The 19,436-nt window shown below is 45.9% G+C and overlaps 1 protein-coding gene across 1 annotated transcript in view; it reads right to left on the reverse strand.

The window, feature by feature from the left end:
- LOC115325373 (WD repeat and FYVE domain-containing protein 3) overlaps positions 1-19,436 on the reverse strand; it is a 193,923-nt gene that overhangs the window by 162,828 nt on the left and 11,659 nt on the right. Inside the window, exons 4-12 of the mRNA XM_029986093.3 lie at positions 19,139-19,413; positions 18,047-18,239; positions 17,133-17,319; positions 11,323-11,489; positions 6,561-6,616; positions 5,797-5,943; positions 5,587-5,684; positions 4,437-4,612; positions 1,946-2,038 (exon numbers count right to left, since the gene is read on the reverse strand). Of these exons, the coding sequence (XP_029841953.2) occupies positions 1,946-2,038; positions 4,437-4,612; positions 5,587-5,684; positions 5,797-5,943; positions 6,561-6,616; positions 11,323-11,489; positions 17,133-17,319; positions 18,047-18,239; positions 19,139-19,413 (1,392 nt within the window). The remainder of the gene's footprint in view (positions 1-1,945; positions 2,039-4,436; positions 4,613-5,586; positions 5,685-5,796; positions 5,944-6,560; positions 6,617-11,322; positions 11,490-17,132; positions 17,320-18,046; positions 18,240-19,138; positions 19,414-19,436) is intronic.

The following is a 19,436-nucleotide window of genomic DNA, read 5'->3' on the forward strand; positions in this document are numbered from 1 at the left end:
ATGCACTGAAAAACTACTACATGACCGAGGATAAAAATAGCAAGACAAGAACTGTGGACGAGGTAAAAGAGGAAACGGGAGCGCTGCTGAACAGGTTGACACATGATGACCTGTGCCACTGTATCCAGCAATGAGAAATTTGTATGCAGTGGAGTACAGAAAGGAAAGTGGAGTATGTCGAAGGGGACAACATTTAAGTTGTAAGATTGTAAAAATAATCCCCACTTTTGCTACCAGTCTCATTATTTAAGAGACACACTTCATATATTTTCAGAAATTGTATATATGACATCCGCTATCACTGTTCCATAAGCAATTGATAGCAATTTTGAAATATATAATATATAAAATGTTATTGAAGAAAGACTCTGGAGTAGTGAGCTTTTAAAATTTTTAAAAATTTGCTCTTGCATGATCCCAAATGGCATTTAAATCTAGTGACAGCAAAGTTAACTAAAGCTTTCAGTTTTGGAGTTTAAACTGAAATTTCTGAAATTTGATTTTTTTTTTAAATAATTGTTTAACGCACCAATAAAAAAAAATTGTGCTCTACCCAAAAATGTTTTTTTGCTGGGCAAAGCTTCAGTATAGTGAAATAATTGTTCACACCAAAATTTAATAGTGAACTTTTGTCCTAGAATAAATCTTCACAAAAATTGATTTTATAAAAAAAAAAAAAAAATAGAAACAACCTTTTTGCAAAGGGCATTTTATATTACTAGGAGAATTTTAAAATAAGAACCTAATAAATTTGTTATCCCTTTCGTTTTACTGCTGCAATATCTCAAGAGATCACGCGCCCCCTAAAGATACCTATATATGTTTCTTTTCTATAATTTTAAACTTAACACCACAAATGTCCCGTAAAGATTATACATATTTCTCGCTCAATTTGTTGGCGAGAAAATCTAAAATAGCTCCCGTTTGTGTATACACAATCACAATATACACTTGCGGGCTTATCAGTGAAGTTTTGCTGCGCCGACTGTACAAAAGTATATTTCACAAGTGTGACCTATTTATCTACCCCTATGAAATGACTGTTTAGTTGGGGGAGGGGTGCACAACTTTTACAATGGTGTGACTTAAGGCTTATTCACATGATTCATCTTTTCAACGCACAAAGGTTTAGCGAAACCAAGATTTTGCGAAATTGGCTTGTTCCCATGTGGAGTTTGATGTGTGAAACCTGCGACGTATTGACACGCGAGAATTTCGCCAAACCTTGTCATATGCACCGAGAATATCAAGCATTTCGCATCAAAATGATATGAAGCACGCACAGTGTGAAGAGACAGTCTGCTTTATTAATACCGCTCCGTAAACTTCATCGGATTCGGCTCACTGGGTTTACTAGGCCTCCCAAACCTGGGAAATACCACAAATGTCAAAGAATACGTGAATGATCTCGAAGTATTTACAGTATTTCTGCACCGCTAAAAGATAAGTTATCCCTAGTCATCACGTTCATATGCAGTGCTTGCACTCGTCACTTGACCGTTGATGAAGCTGCACCGTGCCACCAACCTATACTGCTATCCGATATCGCCCTTCCGCAACCCGTACATACCGCTTCTCTACTTGTCGCTCGCCGCCATGTTTGTGTTTTCTCCTTTCGGCTTCGGCTCGGATACGGGATCGCCCAGAAATCAAACTCCTCCAAAAGCTCGCTCCGCCTCAAATGTCAGACATCATAGCGATGTTGCACAGACATTGGCAGCGTATACGTTTCTCCTTCAGGTGATTGACAGGCCTCGGTGAGGTTTCAGCAAAATATTGCTCCAGAAGCGAGGAGCGCGTGCAAGCTTTTTCAGAGGCGCGCCAACAACCTAGTTTCGCAATACAAGATTCGCCAACAAGATTCATCTCGTGAATAAACCTTTATAGACCAGAAACTATGGTAGGTAAACAACAGCACCCGAGTAGTCAACAAAAGTGGTCTTACCAGCATTATTCGAGTTTCCGTTCAGGAGGACAGTAAGGGTCTCCATAACAAGGGACCCCATGCGCTGCTGCTCCTCCGGTATGGGAACCTTGGCTGAAGGACAGAAGGGGACAGACAGATCAGCACGAGCATGTTACGAGCATTTGGGCTGGAGATACCGACATTTAAAAGCGCGGAAGCAAGAAGAGGAACAACGACGTGCAACAGGAGTACGTCTGCAGAAGTGACTGCGCAGGGCAGTAACGTCGGAAGTGCTCGGAAGACGGGCAGGCTATGGGAGGGGGATTCCCCTTCCTTTCCCCAGAACTGCCGACTATAGTTGCCGAGAGAATGAGAACAGAAGGGCATGTCTTGTGAACGCCTGGCTTCCGGCCCGTGCTCCACGCCTTTCGCCGTTCTTTGGCTTCGTGTGTACACTCAAAATGCACGAGATGCCGAAGCTTCGTTGAAAGCACAGAGCTCGAGCTGGAGGCAGGTCATGTAAAGCCCTTCCTGCCGTTCTCACTTTGTCAGTGACTATGCGGGTATAAACTGTGGGAGAGGAGGGGATGAGAGCGTGCGGCAAAACCGGAGCACCGAGCTCTGGTTGGAATCGCGGAATGTTCGTATGCATTGGAACGTCGAGAGACGGCGTCCGCCGGCGTCTGCGTACGTATGCATTCAAACACAGGGTAGAGACAAAGGCACTCATAAATAGCAATGCGCACACTGCAGACTCGAGGGCTAAGTAAGACTAGAAATAAATAGCAAGCTTCGAATAACGTACAGTATATAAATTGACGACAAAATCAGGTGAGCACTTGTTATCTTGAGTAAATTTCCTTTCCTAAGGGCAGAATACAATCTAAGTTTGCGAGGTGTATTTCTAAATGAAGTAAATATAAAGGGCTATTATAAGCGTGAGATCAAAGTTAAACCAAACACCATTCACTGATATAATGTTAAGATCAAATCATTTGCTTTTGTCATTGGATTATGATGTTCAGTGGCATTTGATATGCAGAGTCATGATGAGGCAAAATCAGCATGCGGGGAATAAATATGCCTTCTAGAACAAAGAAGCAGCAGAAAATAAAAATCGTCATCAATTACGTATACAACTCATCATGATATAACTGCATTCACCAAGTTCCATTTTTGTTTTTAGAGTAGCCATCCTGCGCACATGCGACACCCTCCTTTGGAGGAGTGCATTTCTCCTCAGCACGTGAGTGCGCTGTGGCAAAGCAAAATGCACAAAATCACAATGTCCCATTTGCATGTGTCACTTCATCGTAATACACCGGTTGTTTGGATAGAAGTGCACTCAACGGAGCGTACTAAACCTGCCAGAACCGACCCCAAACAATAAGGAATATTGTGAAGGTGTCACTGCTTGATATGTAGTGTTACGTAACTTTCAGTGTTTGATACTGAGTTCAAACCAAATTGTATGTTATTCAAAGCCATAACTAAAAGTTTTTAAAATTTTCATGTTGCAACGACAATGACATGGCAGTGTAGCGGAGCCTAAGCCATTAGTTTCGGCACCAATCAAAGAAAACTATTTTTTGCTGCTACATTGGTGCCAACTTCTCGCATTTCGGTGAAATGTAGCGAGACGTAGTAGAGCAAGCGATTTGGCGCAGTTTGGCACAAACGGCGCAGCAATCACCATCATCGACTACCGCGCCATTCTGGCAGCCTCAAAACTACGGTCAAAGCAAAGGTGTCACTTCCTTGAGCGAAAGTGCCACCCATCTCGGGGTTCCTGCTAGAGCCACTGCACAAGCTATGCTCGGAGTATCAGAACCCCATTCCCCGACTGCCCTGTGGGTGCTGCCATTTTGTTGCCTAATGCAAGACGGGCACGACCAACGACGGTAACGATTAGAAAACGCACATTCCTGCGCTTTAGACACAAGGAGCTCGGGCGACGTTGTCTCACCCCTATGCAAACTGTCTCAACATTCCGGGAGGACGGAAAAGCGTTTTCTACGGTGTCGGACGAAGCTTCGGAAGACAGGCAACAATTTCAAGCGGAAAGATGACTGAATTAAATGTCGTTGCTCAGAGGCGCAGCTTTTACGGTGGCTTTGCCATCACGCCCGAAGCCCGTCCTTGACTGTTCTTTACTGCGTCCTCAGAAGTGGTCCCCAGATTTCCGCGCGACGTCGTTGTCTAAGTGTCACACCGCTGCCTGCCACGATCATGGTGGTAGCACAGCAGGCGCCTGTTCCAGTCGCTCTGCAGCCAGTTGGTCGACAGAAAGTAAAGCAGATGTGAGACGGGACGCTGCGACGACGGCGACCCTATCATCCGGTCGCCTTTTTCGCTTGCATTTCAACGACCAACTGTCGAGATCGCGACATCCGACGGCGTGGAACGCCATCTCCCGCGGAAAAAGTTGTTGCCACTTTGGGACAACATTCGATGTGCGGGACAGGAACGAGACAGTCAACGCGCCGCTCGAAGTCGCGTTTACGACAGCGTAGCTCCCTCCCATTCCTACCGATGGGCTCGGCCTCGCCGTCGGGAAAGGCCTCCTTGAGGACGGTGGCGTAGCGGTGCAGGCAGGTGACCAGCACCTCCAGGAGCCCCACTTCCCGGTAGACATCCTTGAAGACCGCATTGTGCTGCACAATGTTGGCCAGTGTGTGCAGGCAGTTGATGGAGCAGGACACCGAACTGCATGTAAACCCCCACCCGAGGCAGACAGCTGTCGTCAACATGACCGGTCGGGCCGGTTGGGTAAGTGCGGCAAGAACGCAAATAGTGCTGCAGACAAGGACGGGGGCAAGAAGTGGATTGGATAGATTGTTATTCTGTTCACTTCTTAACGTGATAATAATATTAATAATGGTTCACTTTGCTAGTGCCCACAAACAACCTTATTGGTCTACTCTGTGGTGCCCATTGCACTAAAACTCGTCCTTTCCATTAGCGCCGCTTTTTTTCCAACAATCATAAACACGGGTATTTTCTGCCCTGCGATTGCGCCAACAGCCCATGTCGGAAAATTTCCATTATTGTAAGCCCTTGGGTGAAGAAGGGTTTGAGTAGGATAGCATACCGCTTGCCAGTTTTCATGCAACTCAACAAGTGCAGGTTTTGTTAATGATTCGAGCAATGGATGGGACAAAGAGTTTCTCGAATCGGGACAAGGTGAGGTGGCTAATATTAAAACTGCTTCTGTGGTGTACTGTGATATTAGTGATAAGACAGTGGCCAAGCACCAGTCCATGGGGCACGTGAAAGCACAGTGCTATACAAGAGATGTGCCAGCGCGCCGCCTGGATTGTTGTACGCCCCACGCCTTTTGACACAACCATGGGTGGTCGTGCTACGGTTTGGTATCAATAAGGATGGTGCAGAGGTAGAGGCCTCCCAAGTTGTTGCTTCAGCAGCATCTGCCTCTGTACTTCCATTTCGAATCCTTGATTCGGTCTTGAAACCTCAGGTCTGCAAAAAGCATGCGGCATCTCTACCCTCAAGCTGACTCAGGTAGTCTTTGGCCAAGAATAATGTGCTCATTCCGTCTTGGCATCTACTGCCTCACTATATTTATTTCCTACCTGTTTTAATCATTACTGACCAGCTGTCTCTTAGATCGACGTAAGCAATAGCAACACTGGCAATATTAAAAATACAAAGCGGCATACCTGTTTGTTTTCAGAAGGATGCTAAGGCTGATGAGTTCTTTGCATGGTACAAACTTCAGTTCTATCACAATGAATTCCAACAGCTTAAAAAACTTTTCCTGAAAGTAGCAAAGTGGAAAAAAAAAACCATTAGTTCTCATTCCTGCTCAATAAAAGGAAGAAAGCAAAGAGAGAGCGAGAAAGAGAAGAAGAGCCTTGGAGAGCACGCACCTGAATTTCAGGCGTCTTGAGATGAATCTTTTCTGAGAAATGGGACAAAGGGTGGCTGGACTCCAGGATGAAATAGTTTGCTTTGTCCGAATGGTAGATGGTGCTGATCGCATCGAGGAGCAGGGATGACAAGTGAACTGTCTGCGCCTGTAAAGAACAAAAATAAAAAGGAAATATTACTAATCCGTCTTGAGGGTGTGTTAGGTGAGGCCTACAGTAAATGCGTGATCCCTCGCTAGATAGCACCACAATGGCAGGGGTAGGACCAGTGTGCCTAGATTAGACGGCGTTTCCACCTGCTCGATCGGGGTAACGCACAATATGAGCTGCAAGGAGGTGAGGGAAGCATCTCCACTTCTCTGCCTGATCTCCTCCTCGCCAAGCGACAACTAAACGCATGCACACTTGCGACCAATCGGCGCAGGAGGAGTCTGCCACTAAGTTGCAAACGCTCTCCATGGTTCTCTAGGTAGAGCCTAGTCTTAAGACTTCTTTCCCTAAAGACTAGGCACTCTAAGGAAGGAAGGGAAGAAGGGAGACCTACTAGATATTCAGTATGATTTCCCACCAAAGTGTGTAAATAAAACCCCTTTGGTCTACCTGCAGTTATTCGAAGCTGCGGGGCTGTCTGAGCAGATGATTAAGTCTTTAGCATGTGGAATGTAACGACCGAAACACAAAAGTGACTGTCCAATGCACGGTACCATGACCTTGGGGTCATGCAACACATATAAAGTGAAGAAGCACAACAGGTCCATTCTCACCTTGGGAAAAACCGTCTGGAGCACTTGGAATGCCTGGATATTCCTCACGCTCGTACCTGAAAGATAAGAAGGAATAACAATAATGCTTTGAAATGTGCCATTTAAAAACACTCACAGCAGTAGAGCTGATGTTCTGCGTTTTTGCACAAACCCGGAAAAAAAAAATTAAGAATGCTTATTAGTAAATTGTTTTAATAATTTAGATTTAGGTGTGCAATATGCAGGCCTTCTGACAGTTTGCTTTTTCAGAGGGTGCCTGGTGTTTCAGACTAACACATTACATCATAACAAAAGAACGAAAAATCCATTGTGATCGATCAGCAGGCATGATACAAGAAGGTCATTATCTTGTAAGCCAGGAGTGGCTAAACCAAACTCGTGAACTTCGTGCGGCTCTTCGGGAATTCAAGTGTGGCTCTTGGCTCCATAGTAAACCTACGACCACCCCCACCCCTCAAATTAAAAGTACTTTCTGGAACTGTAGCTTCTGTTCTCGGCGGTGGCTTTCCAGGCGAGCGATCTGCACATCTTTCGCAAGGGAATCTGAAGCGCTCGACGCAGTGGAACTTTATGTGATAGCGGCCTCAAGGCAGTTGCGGAACCATTCGCACTGCTGCGCACATCGCCGCTCGTTCGGTTCCCGGGCTTCTTCCTCCGAAGAAATGTTGCCGCCATCTACGAGCGACGGCAACAACTAGTTGTGTGGTTGCCGAGGCTGGAAAGGTTGCCGCGATCTATGAGCGATGGTGGCAAGCAGACAACCGGCAAACACATCACTCTGGACAGCTACCACTATCTATGAGCGACAGCGGCAACCAAAGTGTTGTGTCGACCACAGGTGTCGACATTTGTTTGGTACTGGACACAATCCTAGGGAAACTAGCCCTTAACAGCTTTGCTGTAAAAAGAAAGACATATAAAAAAAAAGGCAGCTAGAGCTTTGTCAGCTATGTGCAATCCTATGCAAATCAGACAAGGTACTTGTTTGAAATGGAAACTTGCAATAAGGCAACATACAGAGCAATCACTTTATAAATAGAATTCGCCCTGGCCACCAACTAAGCACAAAGAAAAAAAAAAATTGCAGTCTTTCAATTACAATGGTTCCATTTTATGGCTCTTCGAATGTCAGCCTGGCCACCCCTGTGATCGATTATGATCTCTGCTATCCTATGATGCTGACGTGATGACCAGCAGCTGCTTATAGGAGGCTGTAGATGAAAAGTATTTTCCGCTGATCTCTATTACAGGGGGCTGGATTGCGCTTAGCTGCTGTCCAAGCCTGGTGCAAGTGAAGCCACCGGAAGTTCGATGTTTGTCCCGGAAGTCGGGCATGCGCTGGGCTTCCTAGTGCATTCAGTCAATATTTTGGACCATGCTTTTTTTGTGTCTTTGATGGGGTTTTAATACTACCGACCTGGATTCAGTACCGAGAATGAGGCATTTGAACTTGGGACATACCCACACTTCAACAACTAGAATCTCAAAATGTTTACTTTGAATGGTTTTCCATGATACTTCTCGGGTCTGCATGCGCTCTTACTGTGCAGCAAGCAGGCTCTCTTGAGGTGAAAAGCTGAAATCTAGTGCCCTCGATGCTTTTCAAACCAGCCCTCGGAAACGTTACAAAGCCTGCCAAGTGCTAACTTCCGGGACAAGCCGCTTACTTCTGGTGGCTTCATACCTGTTTGTTCACTGCGCCATCCAGCCCCCCCTAGTGGAGATCAGTGGTATTTCCTTTTGAGTTTTGAAGACCATCCACCCGAAACACTGTAGGAAACTTCAGGAACTAAAGGAGAGTTGAATTGCACAGAAACTAGTGGGAATCAATACAGTATCGTTAATAAGTCAATCCAAGTACTAAATGTCCAAGCTTCCTGTCATGTGTGTTAGGTGGGTGTTCGCTGTGAGCGAACACCCACCTAACATGATGCAACTCCAGACACCGGGAGGGGAGAGACGAGCCTGGGTGCGGTCGGTGGCAAACCAGAAAAGACGCTTTTTGTAACATTCGTATAACACCCATTGTAACCTAAACAGTTAAATTGGGATAATACAAGGATATATTTATACAATCAGCTGGTGTTGAGAAGCGTCTTTTCTGGTGTGCAACCACACCCAGTCTGTGGCTTCCAGGCACCCTATCCTGTCCTGTGCTTCTCTCTCCCTCCCCCCTCCCTTTCTCTCTCTCTCCTTCTCCCGCCCCCAAACACACACACATTCCGGCGCTCCCCTCCCAGTGTCTGGGGTTGCACAGGCCGTTGTTTGGGCTCAATAGGTTGTGTTCGTGGAACAAAATACGCAGCACTTCCTACATACAATTTTCTTTTCTGAGGTTTTCGGCCATCTCCAACAATAGTGCCAGAGATCCCTCAAAATACTGTGCAAACTATATATATATATATAGAACATATATATATATATATATGTATTTACATATTTATACAGTCAACTCTCGTTAATTCGAACTCAAGGGGGACCGAACATTTGTTTGAATAAAGCAGAGTTTGAATTACCGGGAGTTTCCTCCCACAGAGACACATAGGATGAGACCTGTATGTTAGTTTGAATTATCCGCAAGTTTGAATTAAGAGAGTTCGAATTAACGACATTCAACTGTATATATATCTTGCCTATTCTTAATTAGTAAAACTTGCAATTTCTGGCAGAACAACAAGCTCCATAAAACACTTTTTGATGTTTGATGAAAATTATTTTTTCAAAATACAGAAGAATCGCAACTATCAACAAATTGCATGTGTAACCATGAGCCAACCAGTTTGGTTGGTACTTCTATTCTGAAGACTGTACATAGCCTGTCACAACCTAAGATTCGCAGTGCACGCTTGCTGCTTTCCGATGTGCTCTGACTGTGCATTCTCCCTAGTGTATTACCCCAAATGTATATTCAACATTTGTATCCTGTGGTTTCATACGTGTGAACCGCATTGGCGCACCACTATACTCCGTTCACCCCTCATCTGATGGTGCAGTGGGAACTACATGCTTGCCGGTCCAATCAACCGCCTCCCTTTCATCACCTGACCCCGTTTTCTGTGCATGGATATGGGCGCTGGACAGGGTTTCAGAGCGCGACACCATCGACTGATCATCAGCACCACCGTGGCCAAATGAGGCAACACTGGGACGGCTAAAATCGGCAGAGCCATTGGCGTACCCTCGCGAGATATGTTGTTACCAACTCTAGCGTTGTGTTGTCGTGCACTACACTACCAACTGTTTTAAAAATGTATCGTTAAATATATTAATGTGTATGTGTCTGTGGTTGTGTGGTTCTAGCATTAGAAAGTTTGAGTAAGGTTCCGACAACCCAAAACGGGAACTAGCAGAATAAAATTGAAAGTCCTGATATTATGGCCAAATTTAAGTGAAAGCAAGTAGACAAGGGCAATTTTCTTCTATTTTTTTTATGTTGCTTGTGCACGGCTCAAAATAACAAAAGCAAACGCTTCCTCGAGCTTCCCTCCTCTACAAAAGCAGAACTAAGAGTGTGCACTCCCCACTCCCCTCCCTCAATCACCCCTCACCTACCCTTTTATTCCAAGTGAATTCTTCCCGCATGCATAGCAGACCTCATTTCTGTGGTCAGCTGGTTTGTTGTCTCCCTCGTCCTCATGTTGAAGACGATTGTGGTGTCCGAGTAATGTGTTTTTCGTGCAACCTGGTTGTAGTTTGGATGGGTGTCGTATGTAGCAGCTTGTCGCAATCTGATGTTCGTTCTCGTCTATGGAATATGGTATTCTCTTCTACATAGAACACCAATAAACACCGCATTGATAGCCTTTTCTCGTGGGGTAAATGCATTTTTTATTTTTTGAGTAGACTGTCTTCTTGAAGCAGGAATGAAGTTAGAACTGCATAAACACTGGTCGAAATCGAGCAATTAACCATCTTGGGCAGCTATGCTATCACGCCAAAGGCGCAAACGACAGACCGCACTGCAACCAGTGAAGCAAAGAAAACGCTTTCCCCGGTAACTATATGCTCAAATGTTTGCAAAACGTCACTCGATCCTGATGTGTCCCAAGAGCAGAGAGCAGTGAAAATGTCAAAGGACTGATCCGACGCTAGAGAGTCATTGCATCGAATCCAAAGACAACGCCGGGCTTCAATCACTTTAATTCCAAATATAGAGTCAAATAGCACATTTAGATATCTATCTCAAGTCAGGCAATGTGAACAAAATGCTTATTTTACACGTCTTTCGGCCTTCATTCATCTCCGACCGCGTTGTACTTTCCACAGCCTCGACGGGAACCTGCGGAGCTTCACGCCTGCTAAGCTTTCGGGGGTTGGAAAAGTTTGGTATGCAACGGTACCTACAGCTTCAACGTTTGCTCCTCTGCGACATCTGATAGCAACGTTAAGAATAAAAGACCAAAAATGCACGAATCAATACCTTCAAAGTGATGCATGAACAGCCCCACGAGCAAACAGGCTGGCAAAAGGGCCTTCCCAGTGTTGTTAATATTTTGAGCCAGATGGCACGACGAGTCTCATCGAACTTGACTGCCCTGAGGCTTTGGGCGAAAGTGTGATCACATGGTTAAAAATGGATGTATGACTGGTCCAATGAACACCCAGTTTCCACCACACTGTCAGCTTAGGGGTGAATAAAGTGTAGTACTAAGGCCACGTGTGCCCCTGGATACGACCACTTAAAAAATAAAGCAGCAACACACAGAAGGGCACTGTGTTTCCAAGATGTACGAGAGGCAAAAAGGAAGGTGGAGGATTGCACCTTTTCCCGAGGGTTGTGGCAGTGTGAACCCTGGGATCTGGAAAAGGGACCCCGTGCTGGCTTGGCTCGGCTTGAGCTCAAAGTAGCCACAGGTGGTCAGCGACGTCATCAGCACGGCCAGGTTCCTCAGGGCCTCACAAGCCTCCTGTGAGCTGTTCTGCTCCAGTCTGCAGAAGGAAAGAAAAGACGAGAGAACATGCGTCTATAAAATCGCGCAGACAAATTGTTGTGTTCCATCTATCCTTGTTTATAGTCATCTTCCTCTTTCATTTCCTTATCAAGATGCTTTTGGCCACTAGATTACACCTGGTCTTCTTTCTCTGAGTCTTCCTCGAGTGGGAAACTCGCACTGGATTGATGAACATAACTTGTCCGATGGATGTCTCCGAGTTGCCACATCTCTACCGCCGTCTCATGCCGGGGCACTCACTACTGGTAATAATAAAATGGTAAAAGAATATCTGGAGCTTGAATTATCAAAAAGCAGTGCCACTCATATTTAACAGTGCCACTTACGACATACGTACTCGCATTCCTGTTAGAACATACATACATAGCAGAAGAGTAGATTCTATGTAAGTCTTGCACTTTGTGAATAAGTGGTCACTTATTACAGATATGACAAACACATCCTGCATAAAAGAGAGGTCTGTAATAAGTGAGCTTGATTGTATGTTCTAGGGTACTTTGGTAGAGGGTGTCAGTGCATCTGCCCAGCATTGACGTTCTTATTTTTGGCAAGTGCTTATGCAAGTAAATTAACTTCAAAAATATGGTGTTGTTACATCAGTCTTCCAGTGAATTGTTCGAAAGATCAGCGCGTTTATACACAAACTCATCTTTGTTACGTCATGGCGCGGTGGTGGCGCGTTTGGCGCACTTCCGGTCTGGGGCTGGGGGCGCAAGTCACCATGTGAGACGTGTATTCCTGCGTTGTTTTGACAGGAACCAAATAAAAACCTGCCTTCTTGTCAAAAGCCACGACTGAGACTGTACCAGAAGAGTCTAGAAAGGTTTGAAGGTCAGTTTTGATGTGCTCGGTTCGTCCGAGAATGTGGATATGTGCCGTGAGAAGGGAAAACCAGGCGCCGTAGGACCACGATTGCTTGGGTGGGAAGCACTTTGGGTTGAATTCATGGATACTTATGTTCATATCATTTTTTTGTTTTGTTCTAAAATGAACGCCAGAAAACCGTCAAGTTGTACGGACCACCTGCGGACTATGTTCAGTGCGTCTTCAAGTTCAAACAGACGCCTGATCGTTTGAACTATTGCCTGCTCTTTCAAACGTTTCCGCTAGTCGTCTGCTCTTTTAGACGGCACCGGCCCGTAGGCCAAATGTTGGCCCGGTACTTGCGATAAGAAGTAAGTACAGGCCTCAAAAGACTTAAGTTTGACGGTTGGTAAGCAGGCTCGATGTAAACAGTAGATACAAGGAGATGTTGATCATTGTTACCAGTGGCTGTCACCGACTTGATATGCCTGATTCACTTGGTCCGATTCTGCTTGTGATTTTCAGTCTCGACGTCGACCATCTCAGCTTCGAATCACACTTTTGCAGCCCGAGCGACGTCGCAACTGAAAACTGCGAGCGAAATCTCATCATGCGAATCAGGCTTTAGCATACATTCTGCGGCTTCCACGCTGAATGAATCGCCGTATGTCACATTATTCACGCGAGGTTTTGCGGTGTAACGAGCCGCGGTAATTTCGCTGAGGCCTCTCAAGCAGTCAGACATTGCCCAGGAAGACGTAGAATCAACAATTCGAACGCGAAAAAGAGCACGCGGACTCACATCGACGCCGACAACGAGCCGTCACACGGCTAACTCTGACGCCTCTGAGTAGCCCTTGTGCCCCACTCTTTGCTGACTGTTATGTGAAGGAGTGACGCAATATATTTACATTTTTATTTACGAAGAGTTGACTCTCAAGTTCCCATTGGAAGAGACATGTCAATGAGCATGACGTCGTTCAACAAAGGTGAAGACTGGAAACAGCCGCAGCGGCAGTTTCTTTTTGTTTTCAGTACGTCTCAATTGGCACAATGTCTGAAACTGGAGGCTGCATGCCCGAGAAACCGAAAGCAATTCAGATTGGCACAAAGTGAGCATACATCGTGACATTCGCTCCGGAGTACACCACAGCCCTCAAGGACCTCGTTTTTGCAGGACGACATTCGGAGGAATACGCGTGCCACCTAGACAACCTTGGGAAGACAGTTGAGCGCACTACGGTGCGAAAGCAAGCAGCGATCACTACCGTGTTTGCACAATTCTAACGTGTACTTTTTTTCGCCAAAGTTGGTAACCAAAACTACAAGCGCATTATAATCTAAACCAAAAACCGAAACTCAAGAAAAACTCAATGCTCGGTATAAGGTGGTTAGTCCCATCGCCATCATGACCGTTTGTTTATGTTCGCCATTTTGGTATCCATATCATGCACATTCTTTCGCGTCTACGGACTCGTGCCTATCATTCCAAGATTGGGGTGTGGAATCCACTGGGAGGCTTTACCCTATTTACTTGCATAATGAACACACTTTTTTTCCAAAAAAATGATGCAAAGTTGGGGGGGGAGGGGGGGGGCGTTCATTAGGTGAAGTAAAATTTTTGCGTCCTTATTTGCTCCCATAATGAACTGACCTTTTATCCTGAAAAATCGAAGTAACTTCTTATCTCATTGCGCGCGGCGCCCGACCCTACCCCGACCCCGTAACCAAACTAAGCTGTGCAAAAAAAACAACTCCTCTTTGTTTTCTTTTTCTCTTAGTTCCTTGGTTTTTTTGGGGGTTTTTTGCCGCCTTTCCCAAGCTGTTTTGTTTGCTTAGGCGTTGCTTAGGCAGGGCTCTCCGCTTATCTTTTTTATCTCCACGGGGAGACGCACGACCCCGTAACCAAACTGCGCTGTGCAAAATAAAAAGCTCCTCTTTTTCTTTTGTTTTTTTCTCAATTCCGTTTTTTTTTTTGCAAGTTGTTTTGTTTGCTTAGAGGGCTTCTCCGCTCCTCTTTCTTACCTCCTTGCGCGCGGCGCTGCGCAAAAAAAAAAAAAAAAAGAAAAAGAAAAAAAAGCTCCTCTTTTTTTTTTGTTTTCTCTTTGTTCCGTTGTTTTTTTTTTGTTTGTTTTTTCTCTTTGCCGCCTTTCGCAAGCTGTTTCGTTCGCTTAGAGCGCCTCTCTTTCTTGCCTCTTTGCGGGCAGAAGCGCCCGAACCCAAACTCCAGACTGCGCTGTGCAAAAAAAAAAAGCTCCTTGTTTTTTTTTTTTTTTCTTGCTTCCTTGGATCTTTGCGAATTTTTTTAACGCCTTTTGCAAGGCGTTTTGTTCGCCCAGGCTGCCTATGCATTCGCAACCTCGTTGCACCAGGATAAAAAAGCGCGTTCATTTCGCGCGCGGGGGGAGGGGGTCAAAAGTTTGAAGTCTGAGTGGGGGTGCGTTTATTATGCGAGTGAAAAAAAAAAGTCAAAATTTTGAGAGCTGACTTGGGGGGTGCGTTCATTGTGCGAGTAAATACAGTATATAAACGAAAGGGCATCACGCTGGTAAAAAAAGATAACAACAAAGCAGCACTGCGTGGCCTCGCAATCCCAGCCACCCAACGAGCTCGCGAAGTGTTGTTTGAAAGATGACCCTGCCAGAGGCGACGGCCACACACTCATAAATGCACAAGAAGCATGGCGCTTTGAAAGCTTTAGACCAAAGCAAGTATAATGGACTTCTTCCAAAACCGACGCGCCCCATCGCGGCGAAACACCACGCAGTGCACTCTGGGAACTAGTTGGCCACTCAGTTTTGGTTTCGACTGAGCAGCCTGATCTCATGCTATCACGCCGCGACCGAACGCTCTGCTTACGTTTAAGATTATCTGACTGTTCACGAACGTACAATACACTCATAGTCAAGCGATACAAAACGAAGACCGGGGCACTTTCCTTGGTTCCCGAAACACCGGATATTATGAGTGCGTATGCAAACGTTGTAAGACGTGGCTTAGTCACCTTACCATTAGTTCAATTTCAATAATCCCGTCTAATACCAGTGAACTACAACTGAAATTTGGTCACCTGGAGCCTTGCATGTATTTTTTTTGCCAAACGTCTGCCTCTTGTTACTTCACTGAGCGAAAAGGAAGCCGCATCCTCACAGGAGTATCAAAGTTGTGCCCAGTGTTGACGAATGAAGTTTTAAGGAAACGCAATAAATTCGACCTCACTACTGCACCAAACTTACTATGATGTCTCCCTCGTGTCATCATATATCTCCCACTCAAATTTTAAGCTGATAGAAGATTAAGTTTTCGCAAACGCTGAGATCGGCTAGCTACGGCGGAGGCCCTAACAAGCACCCCCTACTCCTCGCTAAGCCTTTTTGGACGAGGTTTTACTGACGCCCAAGATCTGTGCCTGAATGGTGTGTCTGAAATTATCTCGGCCTACTCAGGCAGGAAGAAAGCAAACACATAACAAATATTATGGCCACAAGTAACAGTCAAATGCGCTTTGAATAATTTCGTTCGTTTGGCGCGCAACCTAGGGGTTCATGCCGGTCCGGCGCACTTCTGGAGAACGGTGCGACATTTTTCACACAAGTGCTCGACATCTGCTTTCTTACAGCGATTTGTATGTGCAAATGTGCCTATACGACTGCAGGACAACGTTATGCGCATACGAGATGTTGAATATTAGTAAAATGGAAGTAGGTGGGGAATTCGCTTCGTGCAGTGCTGCGCGTCAGTACAGATAAGAGATAAGAATTTGCGTTGAAATTGAGCTTTACAATGGCGCCTCCGAGTTTTGCCTCGCGTACTCAGGCGTATTAAGAAAACCGTAATTGCAAAAAGTAATATTTCGTCTATGGAGGCACGAAACAAAAAACTTCTTGATCAACAACACTAATGTAAAGGCGCGAGCTCGATATATGTGTACTTACTGGGTGCTACAGCTTGTTGATTCGTACATAAACAAGATCCCCGAGCTTCGCAGCGTCGAGATTCCCAGCACTGGCTCATCTACATACCTCGAAACACTAACAGGAAGGCTCAAGTACAAAAATACAACAATCATGTGTTAAGACAAGCTATACGTCTTGGGCTTGTGCTAAAGCTTCGAGGCCTGGCCATTTAGGTTAGTTTAGAGACCACAAATGACGCTCTCGGGACCAGAAAACATGAGATAACGGCCGTTAATAGTCCACGCTCTCGACGTGTCGATCGAAACCGAAACCATGCCACTCTCCTCCCTGGCCAACTAGTTCCCAGAGTGCAACGCGCGCCGTGTTGCATGCAGGGCTTTATGGAAGTAGTCTATTACCTCTGTGGACAGCGAAGAACCATCAACAGACTAGTGCACGGCATTTATTTTTATGTTGGCGTGCGTTTCATAAAATCTGATTTATGAGTTATGTGGTCAATCTTCATTATTTTACTAGCGCGGTAGAATCGGCAGCAATTTACTTTTTGATTATCCGAAAGCTAAATCTGCCTATGCGTTATAATTGGGGGCGAGTCAGAGTCGTGCAAATAGTTCCTTTAAATAAAGAGCTGGCAGAGTGAAACTATCAATACCAGCTTCATTATTCTTTTTTATAACACATTTAAAGGTAAGTCCAGATATAACAAACTACTGATAAAACTACCACTTTTCGCGGAACTATCGCGTTCATTATAAGTGGGTTTGACTGTATTGGGGTATTCGTATCAATGGGGTTCACATTCACGAGACACAACCGCATCTCCGTTACGTAGCGGTATGCAGTGCACCAGGCTCAGCGGCCAACGAGGAATGCGGGGAGGCGGCCCGCCGCCGACCCACCTGAGGAGAAACTCGGAGAGGAAGACGTATCCCTGGCAGGAGCGGAAGTCGTCCAGCAGCAGCTGGGACACCTCGCTCGAGTCCTTGAGGAAGCAGAAGATGGTCACAAACATCTCTACCACCTCCAAGGGGGAGAGCTCCTGCACCCGCTGCACATTCTCCACACACAGTGCCACGCAGCCTTTGCCTGCGGGGGAAGGGGCATTCCTCTTAGCAATCTCGCACCCTCGGACGTGAACTCGAGGTGTGCCAACGTTTTCACTTTCTCGTTCCAGCCATTCAACTGGAACAAAATTTTGTACTATATGCACCTCGTTCCAACCCAGTGGCTGGGAGCGAGATGAGGACGTTGCTTAAAATCGCAAGAATTCTAATAAATCCTTACTTAGAACGATTAGACAGAAACGGTGTTCTACCGAGATTGAAAATGGGACATTACTTGAAATCGTAAAAATTCAAATAAATCCTTACCAAGAACAAACCTACCATAGAATACCGTGCATCCACTCATACCACATTAAGCGACAATTCCCAAATTTGTAAAATCTGAGAAAATATGCACAATACATTGATATGTAAAATTGATGACTGGACAAGTGCCCATCCCCCATTTTTTCATGATTATCTCAAAATCTTGAGTGGGCGCTTGCCCGGTATTTTACGGTGTAAAAAAACAAATGCGTAACACTCTTTTGGGAGCCTGATTGCGAAGGTACCTTAAGTTACATTTCCTTCAAAATATACACCTATCTTTCTCACAGACTTTTCATTCTCCAAGGCCCGACAAGAAGTTAGAGCAAACATTAACTACAACGAGACCGAAACAAAAAAAAAAGAAAGAGGAGCAACAGCCCGGAGTCATTCATTTCAAGTGGTACCATGGACAGAGAGGCAATGAGAAGGGGACGCCCTACTATGGATGTAGTTGACGACGGGAGCGGTGAGTCCGTGCCGGGAGAGGGTCATGAGCACTTCGGAGGCACTCTTGCGCCACACATTGTTGTAGGGCGGGCACCAGGTGGTGATGGCACTGAAGAGCAGCGTCAGGTCGTCCTTGCGCGCCAGTTCCTCGGCCGGGGCGGGGTGGCTGCACAGCCGCACCAGGACCTGCGGCCGGACGGAAGCGCTTTATTCTCCCCTTCAAAGGGTGGGAGGTTGGGGGACGCCCCTTCCTCTCGCGTGAAGGACGAAAAAATTTGAATAATGAGACGACTAGCGCAAGATCTCGTTTGTCTCGGCCGGTGCCATGGTTACGCATCATTTTTTTCTGTTTAACCACTCTACGGGTAGGGACTCTCTAAAATAGGGACAGATAGAGTAAAAAGAAATATGAATACAGTAAAGCAAAGTTCAAGTAGTATGCTTGTACTACCAATAAAGGCATCTCAAATACCAAAAATAACGCTAGCTGTTAAAAAAAACAAAAAAACTTACCTTACATGGGGAGATTATGCTATACCTGAGGTCCACTTGGTTACTGTACCTTTCACTATCTGGAAGTAAGGCCATGCTAGCAAACTTTACTTTGTGTCAGCCATTGGCTTAACAAAACCCATGTCCAGCTACTGGTTTTTCTATACCTGATACTCGATTGAGTGACACATCATTTTCTGGCATGATTGCGGCCCACCAGACACTTAGTTACAGCTGCATTAATCTTCTGACTCTTCCTTTTGCAAGTGACAGGGTAAAAGTCCAATATTAGATGCTCTGCCTCTAGTACGCACTCGTCGCCCTCTGCCAGGCTGTGGCATGCGACGAAGGGCTACAAAAGACTTGAAGCTCGCGCTCAGCTGGGTAGCAAGAGAAAGTGTTTGAAACGGAAGAGATAGTCCCGTAGACTCAATGAGATGGGAGTCGTGCTAACTATCTTAACCTTTCACTTAACTACAGTTCTACCGACTTCTCCCCTCTGTGCTTCTCACGGACAGAGTTAATCGATACATTTTTTCCTAAAATCAATCCGTGCACGAATCGATTTACGTCCAATGACGCGTTGGACGCACCTGCACAAAGACCTTCTGGAGCAGGATGCGGCGTTCGCGGGCGGTAAACTCGCAGTGCGGGTCTAGCCGGTCTGCGTCCCTGAGCTCGGGCAGGTCGAAGAACAGGTAGAGGCACTTGACCAGGGTGGAGGGCAGGGCGCTGGAGGTCATCACCTCCACCAGCTGGGAGCCACCTGATGCCAGCAGGTTCATGCTGGCCAGCAGCATCCAGCCCCGGCTCTGCTCCTCCGTGCTCTCAATCTCCAGGAACTGGGCAATGGCGCTGCTCGCGCTTTCTGCATCCAATTAGGAAAAGAGG

Source organism: Ixodes scapularis, unplaced genomic scaffold (assembly GCF_016920785.2).
Source record: "Ixodes scapularis isolate PalLabHiFi unplaced genomic scaffold, ASM1692078v2 PGA_scaffold3__209_contigs__length_174095766, whole genome shotgun sequence".
In the NCBI taxonomy this organism is placed as follows: Eukaryota; Metazoa; Arthropoda; class Arachnida; order Ixodida; family Ixodidae; genus Ixodes; species Ixodes scapularis.